The sequence below is a fragment of the Nylanderia fulva genome, unplaced genomic scaffold (assembly GCF_048542155.1).
Source record: "Nylanderia fulva isolate GAGA-0341 unplaced genomic scaffold, ASM4854215v1 Scaffold7, whole genome shotgun sequence".
NCBI classification, from domain to species: domain Eukaryota; kingdom Metazoa; phylum Arthropoda; class Insecta; order Hymenoptera; family Formicidae; genus Nylanderia; species Nylanderia fulva.
This window is the reverse complement of record NW_028190807.1, coordinates 1,564,711-1,584,521: the sequence shown is the minus strand read 5'-3', so window position 1 is coordinate 1,584,521 and position 19,811 is coordinate 1,564,711. Positions and strand designations below refer to the sequence as shown.

Genomic DNA, 19,811 nt, shown 5'->3' with positions numbered 1-19,811 from the left:
GTGTGTGTGCGCGCGTCAGTCTGTGAACTTTATTGAAATTATTTCGGTCGACTCGGGGTCAACGGACGTTCATTTTATCAGCGATAATCTCGCCAGAAACCGAAACGAAATCGTACCGCGCGTAAATTTCTTCGAAACTGCTTCATAGAGACGCGAGAAACCATCCGCGAACTTTCTCGTCTCGCTTAATTAAATCGTATATCATGACCACCACCACCGCACACTTTTGTGTTCGCGTGATCACTTAATTCCACGTCGCGAAAAACGTTGCGCGTTAATTCCAGCGGCAACACTATTTGCCGTGATACAACAGGAAGTATGTAGATGTGAGATACCGTATCTTTTACAATTAAACATAATTTTTCTTTCGCGATTATTTTGCTGGAAAAAAGAAATTAAATGCAAAATATTGTTTGATATAACAACGAGAGATGTGAGAGATTGGAATTAAATTAAGATAAAAAAATTATATATTTTGTCTTCAATTTTATTACGATTTGTAGTCTAAAGTGGGCTCTTTAATAACATTTGTTATAAAAATAATTATAACAATAATTATAATTATATATTATATTATATTATTATTATTATGTTGTCTTATTAATAAGACTGAAAGTAAAATAAAAATACTATATTCATAATTTAAATTCCGACTCACAATTGACATGATAATTAACTAGTCTCCTATTAAATCTACGATGAACCAGAAATTAACTCTCGGATTACGTTCGGAATAATTTTTACGAGAATGTATTTATTTCTCAAAAATAAAATAAATAATATAAAAAATAATATAAATATAATATAAAAATATATATATAACATAATATATAAATATGTAATAATAATGTTCGTTTCGATATTGTAATGAGAAACGGATGTATTGACCAGTGTTTTGCGAAAGTTCTTATTATTATTAATTATGAAGCGTCTATGAGCAATTTAGAGTCGTCGGTCGTTTCTGCCATCTGCTTCCCTTTCATTCTTTCATTACGTTACCCGCCCTCATTCCCGCTGTCATGTTTCCCTCTCCCTTTCGCCTCCCTCTCTTTTTTTATCCCCGACAGAGAACCGCTTTTTTGGGGATCGAAACTCAGAGGCCAGAACCAGAATAACCGGAACCCCTACTGTCAAAAGTTCGCCACATGGTTGGTTACACGTAGGTTTGTGCTTGTATTCGTACATATATATCGATTCATACATTTCACGCATGCATGTATACGCAACATTTTACGAGAAGCTAAGTAGTATATACAGGGTGTCCGGTAACTAACGGACCAACGATGACAAATGGATTCTTTGGTCAATTTGGGAACGATTTTTCCTCAGCGAAAATGTCGAAAAAAGTCATCATTTTTTACAACTTTCCAATATTTGTCATTATGTATCTTTTTATAACTAAGCCTCAAATTAAAATTTTATTATAGTAAACTCTACCTGAAATTAACTGAAGAATGTAATTATGTTAGACTTTTAACTCCAAAGCGTTTAGTTTTCAATAAACCCATTTTTTTCAATTGTTTATAACTCGAAAATTATTGACTTCTCAACATTTTTGCTAAGGAAAAATCGTCTCCAAATTGGCCAGAGAATCCGCTCTTAATCATTGGTCCGTTGGTTACCGAACACCCTGTATATGAAAGTTTTCGCGAAAACCGCAAGGAATAACGAAAGAGATGCAGAGCGTGAAACTTCATTGCGACTTCACCTCAGAGATATTTCAATTTCGAACAAAATAATTACGAACGTAACGTAAGATAATATCACAAAAAAACAAATCTAATAAATAATAATCAAATAAAAAGGCTCTGATGTATAAATATAAATAGGAAAGGAGGAAATGGGTTAATAAGAGTTAGGCGTAGAACTTAATTAAAGCAACAAACTTGTTTTAAAAAATCTTTATTTAATTTGAATATTTGGAAACTTTAGCAGATCGATTAATAAAAAAATTCATGCGTCTTGATCCACATCCATGTTTTTCGCTAATAATTTTTTTCTTTTTTCCTAATTTTGATTACTTTGAAGACTTAATAAAGACGTAAGATGGGTATCAAATAAAGAAGATTTGAAAACAAATTTATTGCGCATAATTTCTGCATCTGACTCTTATTATTTCCTCTCAGAAGAAAATTAAATTTTATCAGGCAATATAATTGATAAAGTACTGTTTACATAAATATATAAAATAAAATAAATAGTACACTGAGAGAATTTTATCTTAGAATTTACCCTTAAAATCATGGTAATCGTGGAACAAGATGGTATTGGAAGAATTTTATAAGAGAAGACAGATTTTTTATTAAGGTAAATTGTATATTAATCAGAAAATTTTCTCTGATTAATATATTTACCGTAATCAAAAATATTAATATCTACTTCAATAAGATATAAAATATATGTTCGATTAATTTTACTTTGTACATATATTAATATCTTTTATTGTGAATATTAATTAGAGAGAAACACTTATAAAATTCTTCCAATACCATTATCCCACGATTACCACGATTTTCAGGGTAAATTCTCTCTGTGTACATAATTTCGTAATTATATAAAATTTCATTCACATTCATTGAACACTTTTAACTTGCAAAAAATATAAAGAGAGAGAGTTGCAGAAAATCTTATAAATAATAAATAACAAATTCAAAAAGATCGACATACACACACACACACACACACACATTTCTTTCTTTCTCTTCCCTGTAAATTTTTTTCACAGATATAAGACGGAAATGACGTGTAATCAGATAAAAGTATGAGAGTGAGAAACGCGCATGCATTATCTGGATACATTCGAACAACGCACTCGGCGCGTATTTTCTGTCGTCGTAAACTTGCGACTGCGAGTGCCTCCCGGGGTGTTCATTATCTCGGCGATTCATTAGAATTACGTCATTACGGACAGATGCTAATCTATCTAATCTATCTTTTGCGGCGCGGTTCCTCATTTCTATGTCGCCTCCGCTTCGGCGTATACAGCTCGCAGTTGCACATGCACTCGTAACGAGCGCATCGCATCCGTCCTGCGGCTCTGTTTATGCAAATGACACAATGCACTGTTCTCTCTTTCTCGCTTATCGTCGGCGTAAGAATAAACGGCCACTCGACTCCGTCCCTCGTCGAATTCGCCTCTCTGTCTTTCCTTTCCTCCAACGTCGTCCTCTTCTCTTTCTCGATGCATTCTCTGGGTGTAAACAGCGACGTTCCGGACAATGGCCTTTACGTAAATCGCTGCACTCTATCCCGGTCGATCGCGAACGTCTCTCTCTAAGGTACTCGAGCTATGACGATTTTTTTTATTATGTGTAAAAATTGTGCCGGATGATTTTTTTTTAAGTCTGAAGATTTTCTCGACGAATTATTTACGCGAAAACAGCTGACAGGATTAATTTTTCTATCTATAGTAAAAATTAATTTATGAGAGAGAAGAGACATTTACCTCTCACTTCTCTAAATGCGATTTATCTCAATTTGATGACAGATGACAAAATCGCTTATGACACGAATACTTATGCAGATTTTGTCACATTATCTCGAATGCGGAAGTTATGAATTAAACAACATGCGTGACAATGATGATTGTTCGTCGACGAGTGTCACTTTTGAAAAAGACTCGCGAAAAGGTAGGGGAAATGAAATTGTGAACTCTCGACACGAGGATGGAGAAAGAAAGAGAAAAACGCTCGTGTCCTATGGCAGGCCGTTTTACTTTTTAATAACATAAAAATAATTTCACTGATTTAAAATGTTGCAAAATAAAATTGTTTTAAAAAAAATTAGACGAATTAAAATTATGTCGCGACATAATAAAAATTCGGAATTATTTTTATGTCACAACATAATTTTAATTCATCGAATTAAAATTATGTCGGGAATTATTATTATGCTACTACATAATTTTAATTCATACAATTATTATTATGTAGTGACATAATAATAATTCGAGGAATTAAAATTATGTCTGGACATCATAAAAATTCGATGAATTAAAATTATGTCGTGACATAAAAATAATTCTGAATTTTTATTATGTCCATACATAATTTTAATTCATCGAATTTTTATGATGTCACAGCATAATTTTAATTCATCTATTTTTTTTAAGACAATTATAATTTGCAACATTTTAAATCAGTGGAATTATTTTTATGTCATTAAAAAGTAAAACGGCTTGCCATAGTGTCCTTTCGCGGCGACACGCAAATGCGTATATTTATAGAACGTTTCGTGCTCGAGGGTGGCTTCCGAGCTACAACTGCAGGCACAGAAAGAAGGGGGAGGCGGAGGAGAGGGTTGGCGAGAGCCAGAGAAGGGTGAAAGTTGCGTCTGATATCGATTTCTGTCCGACGAAACCCACCATCCATATGGACGCTTTTCGGGGCGCGAATCCCACCGGCGTGAGAGCACCGGATTTCCCAATATTCACCAAATTCAATTTAAATCAATCTTATTATCTACATTGACGATTATCTAATCTCATTTAATTTATATCTTAGAAATCAGTTCGACTGCGAAATTCGATTTGGCTTTTCAAGTGTCGCCGCCGCGAATGTCATCTCTATACGTGGGCAGAATATTCTCGTAGAATTTTTCCCAAAAATCATGGTATTAGAAGAATTTTATATAAGAGTTTCTCTGGAAAAATATTAATATAGTAAATTTTGTATCAATTTATAGTAAATTTTACTATATATTAATATTTTTTCAGAGAAACTCTTATAAAATTCTTTTAATATCATATTGTCCTATGATTATCATGATTTTCAGAATAAATTTTGAGAAAAAATTCTGTAAACAGTAAATTTTACTATATATACATAGTAAAATTAATCGAACATATTTTAAATCTTATTGTGGTAAATTAATATTTTTTATTCTGGTAAATATTAAATTAATCAGAGAAACATTTATAAAATTCTTCCAAATTGTCCCACGATTACCATGATTTTCAGGGTAAATTCTAAGAGTAAATTCTCTGTGTACAAAGAGAAGCTCGAACGACCCTTAGTTTGCTTATGATATGATATATAGTAATATACTATTGCCGGAAAACTTGAATGAGTGATTATTTTATCCCTATTATTCTATTTTTAATATTTTCCATACGGTAAATAATTAAAGTTCGTTATATCAAGATGAAAAAGATAATTAAAGCTGATTTGAGATTGAGATTATGGAATTTGCTAACCTTGTGGCTAATTGAACGCTCAGAAGCTTTCTTTTTCTTTCGTTAGCGATGAAAAAGCTATATTTACCTTTCCCTCTTTTAATCGACCTATTTTTCTTAATTGAAGTATCTATTGTATACACGAAAAAAAAAAACAGAATAATTACACTAGTATCGCATTTTTATATAAAGAAAAATTTATTTTCTAGCAAGTCTATTGAAGTCAAAACTATTCTCGCAAACTGAAAATGAATCTTCGATGAAAAATACAGAGAGAAAGAGAGGAAAAATCGCAGCAATAAAATCTTCTCTTTTCTACATTTATATCAATATTTTTCTTCTCTCGAGAACTATTCGTCGCGCGAATTATTGAATGTTCATGTAGATATATATTGGAAAAAAATGATCGAAATATTTATCAAGGACTTTTAATTTCCGGGGTATCGTACGGCTATTATAAATAATAATTCTCGGAGCAACGATTTTGCTCCAAGCAACGATTAACGATGCAATCGGTACATACATATGCAAATCGTTCTCATTTTATTTTTGCTTTTTTTTTTGTACGTTGCGGAAATATCAGGATCATCCACGAGCGAAATGATGCGGCTGCGTTCGACATGCAATATGTGCAAATGGAAAAGCGAGACCGCATGCGGACGTTGCACGCGAGTACGGCTTCGTGAATGGGAAATAATGCGGGTATACATAAGCCGTATCTGTGAAATAATATGCTTACGCACCGTATGTATATGATGAAGGGGATAGGAAAACGTCGTAACTCTTGCGTACATGCAGGATCTGTAAATAAGAGGCTTCTTTCCGCGCCTATGAACACATATGTGCATGTGAATTTACATTTAATGATGTTTTATTATTTTTACACATATTTTAGTCGAAGCTTTGCGTGTAAATTACTCTTTTTTTTCTAGTTCCTTTTTTCTGGAAAAATAATATTAACCGTCACAGTTTAGCTGTTCCTGTTTTCTGAAATTCATGGTAATCGTGGGACAATATGATATTGGAAGAATTTTATAAGAATCTCTCTGATTAATATTTACCGTAATAAAATAACTATCAAAATAAGATTAAATATGTTCGATTAATTTTACTAATTACGCGTAATATATCAAAATAAGATTAAATATGTTCGATTAATTTTACTAATTACGCGTAATATATTGTCCCACCATTATCATGATTTTCAGGGTAAATTTTAAGAGAAAATTCTCTCCGTGTATTTTTGGACGAAACCATCATATTTCGCGTCGACAAGATACTTTCGAGCGAGGATTATAAATCCGCAACGAAAGAAATCGATGGGATGGCTGGGATCGGCGCGAATATAATGTTCGCACCCCAATTCCCGTCCTGGAGCACATGTATGTCTTCGAAAAAAGGAGGCCGCACGTGGTGGACTATTCATATGAAGACATGATACGATGACGACGCCATATGATGCACGAGACAAGAAACGGGACGGAACTAAACGGAGGTGATATTCTACATCTTTCTCTCTAATATTCTAGTAAATCAAATTTTCCGTTCCGCGGTCTGCGCCGACTGTTATTCATCCTCGTGTTATTTGGAGAGCTTATGTGCGTAAGACCGAAAATATTCTAAACATATGGACACGATGAAGGGAGAGTAGCGACACATTATGCGAGGGAGCCGGTTACAGGGCGTCGCATTGTGAATTCGGCCGAGCAGAGACGGATCTCGATTAGTAGATATCTATTGTACGTGGGCTCTGCGTGGGCTTCCCTACGAGGGGTGAAAATCATGTCGAAATGATATATAAATCAAATCAGCTGTTATGACGCGTCGAGGAAATATCTGAATGGTACGGCGAGAAAATGAGGAATGGACATCAGGGAATTCATGTGCATCATCATCGTTCGCACGAACAAAAGGCGAAATAAATTTTTATAAATTCAAAAGAAATTTCTGTATATACAGTGACACTTTCAACAAAACTCTGCGAAAATGCATTGCGCAGAATTTGAAATTTAATATTTAAAAAATCTATTTCTCTTATATATCTGTCAAATTTTTATACATTTTCACATACAATTTTTATATAATAATTCGGTGTCCAAAATTTATTTTCGATCAATCTCTGTTTTAAGAAATATAATTTTTTATAACTGAGAAGGAAAAAATTAAAGTTATATATTTCTTATACACAGAGAGAATTTTCTCTTATTGTTAGAATTTACTCTCAAAATCATTGTAAGGCAATATAGTATTTGACGAATTTTATAAGTGTTTCTCTGATTAATATTTACCACAATAAGATATAAAATATGTTCGATTAATTGTACTATGTACATATTAATATTTTTTATTGTGCTAAATATTAATCAGAGAAACTCAATAAATAAATAATGTAAATCTGTAATGTCAGTGTTGTCCTACGATTATCCCCTGATTTTTCAGGATAAATTCTACGAGAAAATTCCCTCTGTGTATAAAAAAATATATATCTCTTAATTTTTTTTTCTTATCAGCTTGAAAACAATTTTCTCCGAGTATATTTGTACCTTGCCGGTTCTGCGTTTCGTCACAAGAAAATTGAGCGCTATTAGATGTATCAGTCGTATAATGCAATCGAATCCAGACTTTACAGTCCAGCATCTGCCATCTTTCCCTCTCCAGCAACTGTAGGAGTCGGTGGATACATAAGTCAGTGCACCGGAGGTCTGCAGACGTACATAATGTACTTAATGTACTTTCCAGATACTAGCTCGCTAGTAGAAACGAAAGGCACGCATGAAGGAAAGTACCTAGGCTAGTGAAAGAAGATCGAGAGAGAAAGAATATTCTCTGTCGGGAGAAGATGACTGTACAATATTCGGAGAGGACAATGAGCCCCTCAAGAGAGACTGCAACGTGACGAAACTTGACTGACGGAAAGTCAGGCACGTTTCAGAAACGAGCGTTCTCTTCGAAATCACGTGCTGTCATTTAACTTAACTACGTTTGCCTGCGCAATTTTAAATAGCTTTTCAAATAAACGTTGATGTCTCACATTAGATGTCAAGTGAGCATTAATGTCGGTAAATGCGAATGTTGAAGAATATCTTCGCAAAGATATTACGCTACTGCTTTCATAAATGCAGATGTAAATGTCGTGTAAATTTGTTTTATATTGCTGTCAATAGAGATAGTATTTTTTGAGATATGTATAATGCATATATAAATTATATAAATTATTATTTGTTACGAAATATTAAATTTTTTCTTTTTTATTTTGCTTCGGAAATTTTCAAACAAAATTGTATATGGTCATGATAAATTAAATGTGAAATAAGATAGAGGGAAAAAATATATATGAAATGCGCAATCATGCTACAAATATTCGTTTCGCTCGGATGACTAGTCTCGGCAGGAAAGGATGATTCTGATGACTAAAAAGATGACTAAGAAGCCCGGATATAATAGCCGGTCATGAGAGTAGAACGACTCCCCGTTGCGGGAAGATTACGAAAGTCGGAAGAAGTCTCGCGATAACGACGTTTCGCATCGGGAATCTTCTGGTGTGAAACGGTAAATGTGCGGTGTTAATGATTATACCCGTTTTATTATGTGGGGGCAATCTCGACGTGGGTCACTCGTGCGAAGAAAAATATTACTCGTTCACATCTCACGCAAATTCTATATTATATATATAATTATTAATTAAATCATTTATATTTTATATAAATAATTAGAAATTATTTTTTATTATCTTAATTATTATTTAAAATATATTCTTAATAAAGAATAATGCTCTCCTAAGATTAAGAAGTATTTTTCTAAAAGGAATTTGGAAATTTGTGTGAAAGTCTCGTATCAACGTTAGTGGCGATTTATTTATGAATATTTATCGATATTAACTTATCGAATTTAAAGATTATTTTCCTACACGTAATAGGTATGTATTTCGAGATCCCGTTACCGGTTCGAGTAAGTCGACCTCGCGCCCTCATTTGCGAACCGGTGAATTCGACAGACCGGAAAATTGAGGCTTTCCTTCGCGCGATGGTCACCCTCGCTTCCGGTGTGCCACCTGTGATACAAGAGAGAAAAGGATAAAGAGGAAAAAATTATGGAAATTTAACCGTGCACTTTTCGTACACACTCATATAAGCGTATACATTTTGTGTTAAATGCGGGTCTGTTTAGCATGCTTCGCGTTTAAGCGATAAACTTGCAAATAGTCGGCAAAGTTAAATGCAGTGTTAACCGAAGCTAAACTAAACTGTCAGATTTGTCTTTCTAATTTTTGCACAAAGAGAATTTTCTCTTAAAATTTATGCTGAAAATTATGATAATCGTGGGACATGATATTGGAAGAATTTTATGAGTTTGATTAATATTTTTACACACAATAAGATATAAAATATGTTATCGATTAATTTTACTATGCACATATTAATATTTTTTAGGGCCGATTTTTCCAACTTCTTGGTAAATTTTCTTATCCTGAAAATCATGGGGCAATATGGTATTGGAAGAATTTTATAATCAGGGTGTCTAGCGGTCATGGAAACCTGGAAAACCTGGAAATGTCAGGGAATTTTCGGATTTCTGGAAAAGTCATGAAATTTTGTGACTTTTCTGGAATTTTTTAAAATCCTTTAAAAATGACATTTATTGAAGATAATTAACACTCCTCAACAAGGAAACAGTTTTCTTCCATTCTGGAGTATTATAATTTATTTTATCTGTATTTCACCGAAACCTATTTTTCTATTAATTTTTGAATTATAGATTATGTCTTTGTGGACATAGATATTCGTTAAAAAAGGTCATGGAAAATTGAGATTTTTAATTTGGGAAACCTGGAAAAAATTAGGAAATTTTATCCTTTAAAAATGATTAATATTTACCGCAATAAGGGTCGATTTTTCTAACTTCTCGGTAAGTTTTACCTGACAAATAGCATATTTTCGTCTCTTTTCAGATAGGTTCTAAAAAAAGAGATAAAGATATGCTACTTGTCGGGTAAAACTTACCAAGAGTTGGAACAACCGGCCCTTATTGCGGTAATCAGAGAAATTCTTATAAAATTCGTCCAATACCATATTGCCCCATGATTTTCAGGATAAGAAAATTCTAAAAGAAAATTCTCTCCGTGTAGTAATTTAGATAAATGAAGTGATTCTATATTCAAAATTTCGGTCGACGATTTTAAATCTCTTAAATATACATATTTTATCGCATCAGATGTATTCTAGTCGACATAAATGACACTTATATGTGATCACCATTGAATTAAATACACATATGCTTTATTTACTATCGGATAAGAACAGACTACAGAAATGACGTATGTATATATTTACTTCTTCTTCTGTAGAAATAATTTATATCGAGTAGCCGTTACAAAGTAGATGCAATTTCCCAGAAGTGGCAGCGGGTTATTCTTCACGAGGAATTAAACTATAAGATAAAAGAACCGCCGTTCTCTCTCGTGCGGCGCCACAATGGGGCGACTATCCGTTGTGTCGTAGTGAAGGATACCATTTGCAAACACGATAGCGATTCTATCCCATCGAAGGACATTGACACAATATATATAATCCGTATTTGTTGCGATCCTGACAATCGTCCCCCGTTTCTATATTATTAGACCATAAAACAAAATTAAATTTTTATTAAGTTTTAATCGTGGTAATCGTGGGACAATATGATATTGAAAGAATTTTATAAGTTTTTCTGATTAATATATTTATCACAATAAAAAAAATTAATATCTACCACAATAAGATATAAAATATGTCCGATTAATTTTACTATGTACATTTACTATATGTAAAATTTTATTAAAATTCTTTCAAATCATATTGTCCCCCGATTATTACGATTTTCAGGGTAAATTCTGAGAGAAAATTCTCTCTGTGTATTTAACAAGATAGTTGTGACATAATAAAGTTACATCAAGATTAAGGAGTAAAACGGTTTAAATCTCAAGGTGTTTCAGTATACAGAGTACCATTTTCAGAACAGAACATTTCTTGTTGAAAATAACCCCAAACATGAAGCCGGATAAATAAACTTGATGAGTGTTTAGTTTATGGTCGAGAAGGCATTGATGACATATTTATTTTGCATGTCAAACCATGTGTTTTCAAGTCAAAAAATGTCAACCGGAAATAGATGTGTTTTAAAATATTTGTATGTGTATAATGGATGCGTGTTGGAATTTTCCTTGCAGAAAGTCATATGATAGCTAGCCCTTGTGTGTTAATTTTATTCGTGATCGCGTTATATAAATGGATTTGAAGTTTAAAATATATTGTATCAACTATTGCCAATCTTGTTATGCAGAGTCTCTTTCAACACCCGCGATTTTCGATATTTTTAGGATTTTAATTGCTAACAACGTAATGTAAAAAATATGAATTTATCGAACGAACAATGATCAACCCCATGCAATTGATCGCAATACGAACGCTGATTATTATTAAACGCATCCTGCAAGAAGCTGTCACGGTGCGCGACTTTGCGATACCCGTTGCGTGAAATTTATTTATAGAAATTTGGGTGTGGGATGGGTCCCGGATGACAGTCAAGGGAAATACGCATACGTGAACGTGAATGGCGCTGCCATGGACCCTTTAATAGAAGGAAATACGTGTTCCATGTCTTTAACTTTGATCACACTTATTAGCGTCAGCACATGTCATTCTTTAAAAAAAAAATTCTAAAAATACATATATCAATCGTAACATTTTTCTCTCGAATCTTTAATTATCTTTATGTTATTCGTGAAAACTGGATATTCTAAAATCTACTTTTAAAATATACAAGGAAAAATTTCCATATACATATACATATAACCATCTGAGCTGAAAACTGTCTCTATATTATACTTAAAATTTAATTATCATGCCTAAATTTTGGCTCTGATAATTAATATTGTTTAGCTATAGAATTCTCCATTGAACTGTAGCTAAAAATATTAGTTAATTATTTAAAACTATATATATAGAGAAAATTTTTTGGGGGAATTTACCCTGAAAATCATGATAATCGTATGGGACAATATGGTATTAGAAGAGTTTTTCTGATTAATATTTATCACAATAAAAAATATTCATATCTACCACAATAAGATAAAAATATCGATTAATTTTACTATGTATATATTAATACTTTAATTGTACTAAATATTGAAGAAACTCTTATAAAATTTTTTCATATTGTCCCACGATACCATGATTTTCAGAGTAAATTTTAACAATAAGTAAAAATTATCGCGTATAGTCTTAAATAATTGCTTTATACGCAGTCAGATGCAAAAAGTAATGTTAAAAAATTAATGGATGGAGTGATATGGGATTATCATAATAAAACATGTAATTTTTATTAATTATATTGATCGTTATATGAAAACGAGAGTCCAGAAGGCCCACCAGCATCGTGTATGAGTATATAGGCGTTGCGCACGTGCGTGCATATAAGTGCGTGCGTGCTTGCATGCGTGCTTGCGTGCGTGTCTGATGCGCCACGCGACTCCACTTGAAAAATATTCAAGAGAGATCCAAATATAACAGCACATACACGTATAAGTACCAAATACACCGACGAACTTAGGGAGAGATTAATGTCCCAAATAAATGATTGATCGATCTATAATGCGCGGAATTAAGGGATTTAGAAGAGATTTATGAAAAGCAGAGACTGGTTTATTTAAACTAGAGCTGAGATAACAGCGAGTTAATATTTCGAAAAGGAAAGTTCTTCGCATCTTGTTCTAAATGAAAATGTTTTTAATTTCACTTTTTTTTTTTTAATTTTGAATAGACAATATTTCTTTAGCTCATTCGTCCAAAGCACTCTTTGAAAAGGCACGTAATAATTTATAATTTTATTCTTGTCACTTGGATTCGTACTTGAAATAAAATAAATGATCGTTCGCTGCATCTACAATGGAAGTTTGAAGTATGACGCTGTCCCGAGACAGCTGGCTCTAAAGTGTAGCCCAGAAGAAACAGCATCGGCACAAGTTATCGCCTTGGACGTGTTCAAGTCCAAGGTTTCCAGACGTATAGGAGTGGCGTTACTCTAAAAATAATAATCTCTTGGGTTTTTCTGAGAGCAAGAGAAAAGGAAAGAGTCTGCGAGCTCCAGAGAAGACTCCGGGCAAATGTCTGGCGACAGGGACAACGCATCGTCATCCGGTCGCCGTCGTTTCTTTGTCCTGTCGAGATTGACCTTGATTTCACTGCATATGCTCCTCGTTGTTTCGAAATGGAACGAGTACCTTGACTTTCAACTTTTTGACTTAAAAACTTGTAGTAAAAAAATGATGTGTATAGCAGCACTAAATATTGCTTCTTTCATTTTTTTCCAAAAAAACTTTACTTTAAGTATATAGGATATACAGAGGATAGTCGAGTAGAATAGAACTGTTATTAAATAATAAAACGATGGTTTGTTTCTTTTACACTTTCTGGCATCACGCTGGTCTTTTTTTCTTTTTCCGTAGAAAAATAAATCGTACAAAGAAGCAGCTGCAAGGAACAGAGTTAATTTCGTCACTTCTCACAGCACTTTACACTTTAAGGATGTGGATATTTTATGAAAACTCGATTTTTTTCGATATTTTCATCGCGTAACTATATTAAGTTTATTCAATCGATTTTTCAGGATGAGGAGACGAAATCAGCAGAGTCCACGGATGCGGAATCAGCCCCTGTGGTGACAAAGGAAAGCGAGCAGAATACCGTGGAAAAACCTACAACACCTGGCAAAGATTCTAAAGAGAAGGAAGGACGAAAGGGAATTTTGAATGCCATTCGGATACCTTTAGTATCGTCCGTTTTCCCGAGAAAGAAGAAGGTAAGTTCGCGAAAGATTTCATCCGATATTTTCATAAAAATTTTCTTGTCAAAAAAAAATTTATTTAAAGATTTGTTTATTAAAGTCGAAGTAGTTTTAGAAATTCTCAATAATATCTAGAGAAAAAGAGAAAAATATTTGTATCGTAGTTGCGCAGCAAAAAATTTTACTACAGGAAGTAAGAAAATTAAACCGTACTCTCTTTATTTCTGAAGAGAAATTCTCTACTTAATTTAGTCAAATTGCGAGGATATAAGACTCGATTTCACTGTTTTTTATCGTGATTCGAGCGGCGGAATAACAACAAAATAAAAAAGAATAAGGGCTATTTTTATATTGTTGCGACACACAGACAAGAAAAGGAGGATAAAAAAAGTCGATTTCCCGACTATTGGTGGAACCTAAAATTCGAGTTCCATGGGTATCTATGAACCATATAAGATGTAAAAATGATGGTTTTTTTTCTAGAGACCTGGGGAAAGTATTAAAAATCTATCAAAACTATTGAAAATAGCGTCATTCGACCGATCTGAAGACAACTATAAAATCGATGACATGGATGAATTTTCAATCAAATTAAGTTCTGGTTAAACACTTATCAAATAGTTTATGAGATCAATAATGTTTTAATATCAAGATTGCACAATTCAAAATTGCGGATCCAATATGGTGGATCAGTATTGAGAGAATAGTTTTGATAGATTTTTAATACTTTCCCTAGGTCTCTAGGAAAAAAGACCATCATTTTTACATCTTATATGGTTCATAGATACCCATGGAACTCGAATTTTAGGTTCCATCGATAGTCGGGAAATCGACCTTTTTTAACATCCTCCTTTCCGACATATCTTTATTCAGTCAAAACAGACTTTGCATAATCTCAGAATTTTCAGTAAATCTCGAGTATGCTATATGATTCTTTCCTGAAACATCTTTCTTTTTATCTTGCCACGTTTTTTCTTTTTCATTGTTAGTCACATATACAAGGAAATATATTTTTGCTGTCATAGAATATGTCTGGAGCTTTAAAAGTAAAAATAATTTATTTTTGTGGAACTCTCTTTTATGAATTGAATCATTGATATCATATGTAAATCCAAAACAGAATTTACATATGATTCGATTCATAAAAGAGAGAGTTTCACAGAAATAAATTATTTTTTACTTTTAAAGCTCAACATATTTTATGACAGCAAAAATATATTTCCTTGTATATGAGATTAACAATGAAAAAGAAAAAACGTGGCAAGATAAAAAAAAAGATGTTTCAAGAAAGAATCATATAGCATACTCGAGATTTATTGAAGATTTTGAGATTATGCAAAGTCTGTTTTGACTAAATAAAGGTATGTCGGAAATTTTAATAATCTCTACTATGTAGTTAATATTTGTAATTTTACATATGATTATATTAAAAATACTTGATAAAGAAGAAACTTAATTTTTTTAATTCTTTCGCATGTATCTTAAATAATAATATTGTTTGTGCCAATTGTTCTTTTTATACAAAAATAATTTTTTATCTTATTATTAAATAATTATCTTATTATATGTAATTTTCTAAATTACCATAATTATATTTTCCTTTCCCAGGAAACTGACGCTGAGTTAGGACCGACTGGCACCGCAGGATTAGCGAGCGTCGAGACACTCGATGACGGTACAGATAAAAACCCTATCGCCAACGAAGACGGTATGGAAACCGTTCGTCTCGATGGAGATGACGGTGCTGATGGTGTCGAATCGCCGAAGCATCCTCTAATCTTCTGGATATCGTTGCTTAGAAGACACATGATTCTCTCAGGTAAAAAGAAAATAATTTCTTATGACATTCTCTATAATCTCAACATTTATGTATTCAATATATTAATCGTATTACTTTGTGTCGACGATAGCGGTGGTCCTCCTGTTTCTGCTCAGCGTCATCATCATTATTTGCATCGCCTGCGCCGGACCCAGAAGAATCCTTACTCAGCCGTTGAAGGACGGCAAATACATCGAAGCGGTGACGTCATGCGGATTGGTACAGGGCGTCCTGGAGGATGGTGCCTACGCATTCCGTGGAATCCCTTACGCGGTACCACCGATTGGCAACCGTCGCTGGCAAATAGCAGAGAGCTTGAGTCGTATCGAGCATTGCTGGAACGGCATTTACCTAGCGCACAACTCCTCCGAGGCTTGCTGGCAGCGCGAGCCGACAAATATCAAGACATACGGCACGGAGGATTGCCTCTATCTCGACGTGTTCACTCCAGCGGTTCGTTATGACTCTCCGTTGCCCGTGGTTGTTATGATCGGTGCCGAGACGCTGAGCGGTGGCTCGCCCGGAGTGATGCAACCTTCAGCCAAGCTGGCGCGCGTTCGCGACATCGTGTTCGTGCGACCAAACTTCCGGTAGGATATATTCCGCGTATATGAGTTTCTTTTTTCATCAAATGTTCAACATTTTACGACACGACATACATTTTAATAAAATAATAATAGTTTTTAATATTAAGTTTTATTCTCAATTTAGTTTAGAGAGTTAATAGGAATTTCAAGATGATTAAAAAAACACTCCTAATTACATAGGGTTACAAGATGCTCATATTATTAAATTTTTAGCTTGGGAATTTTCGGATTCTTGGCGGCCGAGACTCTTACTAAAACCGCTCATCCTCCGAGCTCGGGCAACTACGGATTGTCAGACATTATAACGGCCCTTCACTGGGTGCAGTTGAATATCGAAAACTTTGGCGGCAACAAATCTTCCGTCACTCTGTGGGGACATCGAGCGGGCGGCACTCTTGTAACGACACTGATCGGCAACCGTCGTGCCAAAAATCTCTTCTCGAAGATGTGGATATCTAGCGGTAGCGCAATCTTTCCGGGCAAAGAATTGAGTAGCTCCGAGACTCTGAACCAAGACTTCTTCAATATGTTTCCATGTCCCAGTGCCGCTTGTCTAAAAGACAAGAGTGCCACGGATATCATGGACGCCGTACCAGAGTCGTGGTACATGAGTAACGTAAATTTGCCTGTAAGCAAGGAAACTGAACAGGAGCGGAAACATGAGTGGCTCGTTTTGGACGGTAATATTCTCCAGCAACACGTCGGTCAGATCCTGGCGCGGGAAAAACATTTGATAAAAGTAGTGATGGGTACTACCGCACACTCTGGTACACCATGGCAATACTTGTCGCCGAACATTACTTTGAATGCAACACAAGTTGAGCAAAACTTACGAGAGTCTGTGATCGGAATTCAAGGCTTGATGGATGAAGCTTTCAAGTAAGCGATCAAGATCACATTATGATTGATAATCGCAGTAATCTCTATTTATTTATTTAGAGTAATAATATATTTTATTCTCCAATTTTTGTAAAACGATAAATTGCAATTTAATAAAGCAAATACTCTATTTTTCAGGCGCTACAATGCCACGTTGAAAGGACTAGTTACAATGATTTCCGACATTCGTGTAGTCTGCCCGTTGCTGACAGTCGCCAGAATGAGGACCGATATACCGTTCTACGTAGCTACTCAACCCCGTCGATCCCACTTGGCCGATCCCGATAGCGATGCCGCAGCCATTCTAGGAACTTATGCCGCTGTCACACCTGAAGAGAAGAGACATGTATCGGCTATGCAACAATTATTTAATCATTACGTGTGGCATGGTGAGGTCGCGCAAGTTGATCCATCGGGCGTAAAGCGAGTCCTAGTTGTTGGTCAAGACACCCTACTCCAACAAGACTATCCTAATTGCGACTACTGGATAAAGCAGGACATCGTACCTAAGCACGGTCGTGTCGATTGAAAAGGCTCTCATCATTGTGTAGTCTGCGTGTTAAGATCCGAAAGCTTGTTTCTCGAATATAACGCGTGCGTTGAATTTTCCGGGAACAAGATTTTCTCACGGCACAGATACATACTTTGAATACTTAAATAGATCAATATGATAAGTGTTCTACGAGATTATACGGATTAATGATTAAACTTAATGACCACGCCTTTGTGGTGCGACGTATAATAGTAGTACCTGTCCGAAACACATGACAATTAATTAATGTAAAAGCTAAAATATAAAATAACAATTAAAAAGAAAAAGAAAAATTTATATGTAGATATTTATGTACACCGATGTATGAGTTTGCTCTCAATGCTAAAGAATTAACGATAATATTTTACAAAACTGTTTAGCAATGAGAAATGAATGTTGTTCTCTTTATATCCGAGATACGTGTGTTCGACCACAAGGCACGTGGACTATTATGTATGTGTATAAATGTGAATCAAATTGTAATATATTGAATGTAAAAGCAGAAGAGAGTATGACGAAGACATGCAGGGAAAGCGTGTAGCTTAAGGTTCCTGGGTTCTAAGAAAACACGCTAAAAATTCTTAGACGCCATTTCGAAATAAAGATATTTCGATGAAACAGCACTTCAGATGACTTTAGCATACTTTTAAAATACGTCTGACGTTACAATTTCACCATGGTGAGGAGCCAGGAGCCTTAATGAGGAGTAAAAGATATCTTATATGATGCACAAGATCACACAGCAAATAAATGCGAAAAGATAGAATAAAGTAAACAGCTATGCCTTCAGCCTTACAAAATGTTTGGCTTAATCGTATTTTGAAGGAAACTTTTTAAAATTCAAACAAAAGATTGACACATTTTGATACGGTTAAGAATTTAATGGAAAACTTTGCGCGTAATAATATGCAAAGTATTCTTATTCTTTGTATACCTCTTCGTACTCAACTCAGATAATGTAAGATAACGTGAAAAATCTCGAAGTATAAACCATTGTAGGTGTAGATTATCGGCGTAATATCACGGCAGGAATGACTTTGTATTTTTATGCATGGACCATATGCTCTTTTGCGCATAATATAAAAAATATTTTTAGATCAAAAGTGTCTTTAAAGAAACATAGTACGGGACACATATGCATTTATCGCGTTTGTGGAAGCAAGCTTTTCTTTAATTTCCTTTTCACTAAACAGTTTTTTATATAAAAATTTATTTTTATTATGGATATTTTTTTACACATGTAAAATACTTATGTTAAAGAAAAACAACTTTTGCACAACAGGGAACTTGCAGAGACTGAAGAAATATAAAATAATGAATGAATATTCAGCTATCCAATTAAGAACTTCTCAAAGAGATTTTCTATCTTATTCAGACTGAAACTGCCAAATTTGATATTTTTTATATCGCACAGTGTGTGAATAATAAAGATTTTACTATATAAAGAATCTCTTCCATAAACGCGATTCGCGTCCTAGAAACAAGTAATCTTGATAATCTTTTTTGATTAAGAGATCACTCACATACGATTACATATTATGACTATATTATTCGATGTGTTATTAAGTCATTTAATTTATTTTCACACTAATATGTGATAAAGTAGCATTTACTCAAGAAACCCTAGTATAAGTTGTTTTATTTTATTATATAGATAGATTAGATCATATATATTATTTTTTTTTATTACTTTCATATTACACACATGCAAACAACGGCATCGACGATAAACGCCTGTAGTGACATATATATATTGACTGAATCAGTAATTCGTAATTATCGTAATTCAGAATACCATAAAGTTTCGAAAGAATATATTACTAATATATATGTATATTTTTATTTACATAGGTATATATATGTATATATATATATATATATATATATATATATATACCTATGTAAATAAAAATATACATACATATTAGTAATATATTCTGTATATATATATATATATATATATATATATATATATATATATATATATATTAAATAAAAATCTCC

The 19,811-nt window shown here is 33.7% G+C and overlaps 1 protein-coding gene across 1 annotated transcript in view; it reads left to right on the top strand.

Annotated features, from left to right (window-relative positions):
• The window catches only part of Nrt (Neurotactin), a 31,230-nt gene extending 11,654 nt beyond the window's left edge, over positions 1-19,576 (top strand). The window contains exons 3-7 of the mRNA XM_085488561.1: positions 13,814-14,005; positions 15,599-15,809; positions 15,901-16,399; positions 16,610-17,275; positions 17,414-19,576. Of these exons, the coding sequence (XP_085344687.1) occupies positions 13,814-14,005; positions 15,599-15,809; positions 15,901-16,399; positions 16,610-17,275; positions 17,414-17,804 (1,959 nt within the window). The 3' untranslated portion in view covers positions 17,805-19,576. The remainder of the gene's footprint in view (positions 1-13,813; positions 14,006-15,598; positions 15,810-15,900; positions 16,400-16,609; positions 17,276-17,413) is intronic.
• Positions 19,577-19,811: the final 235 nt, after the last annotated feature.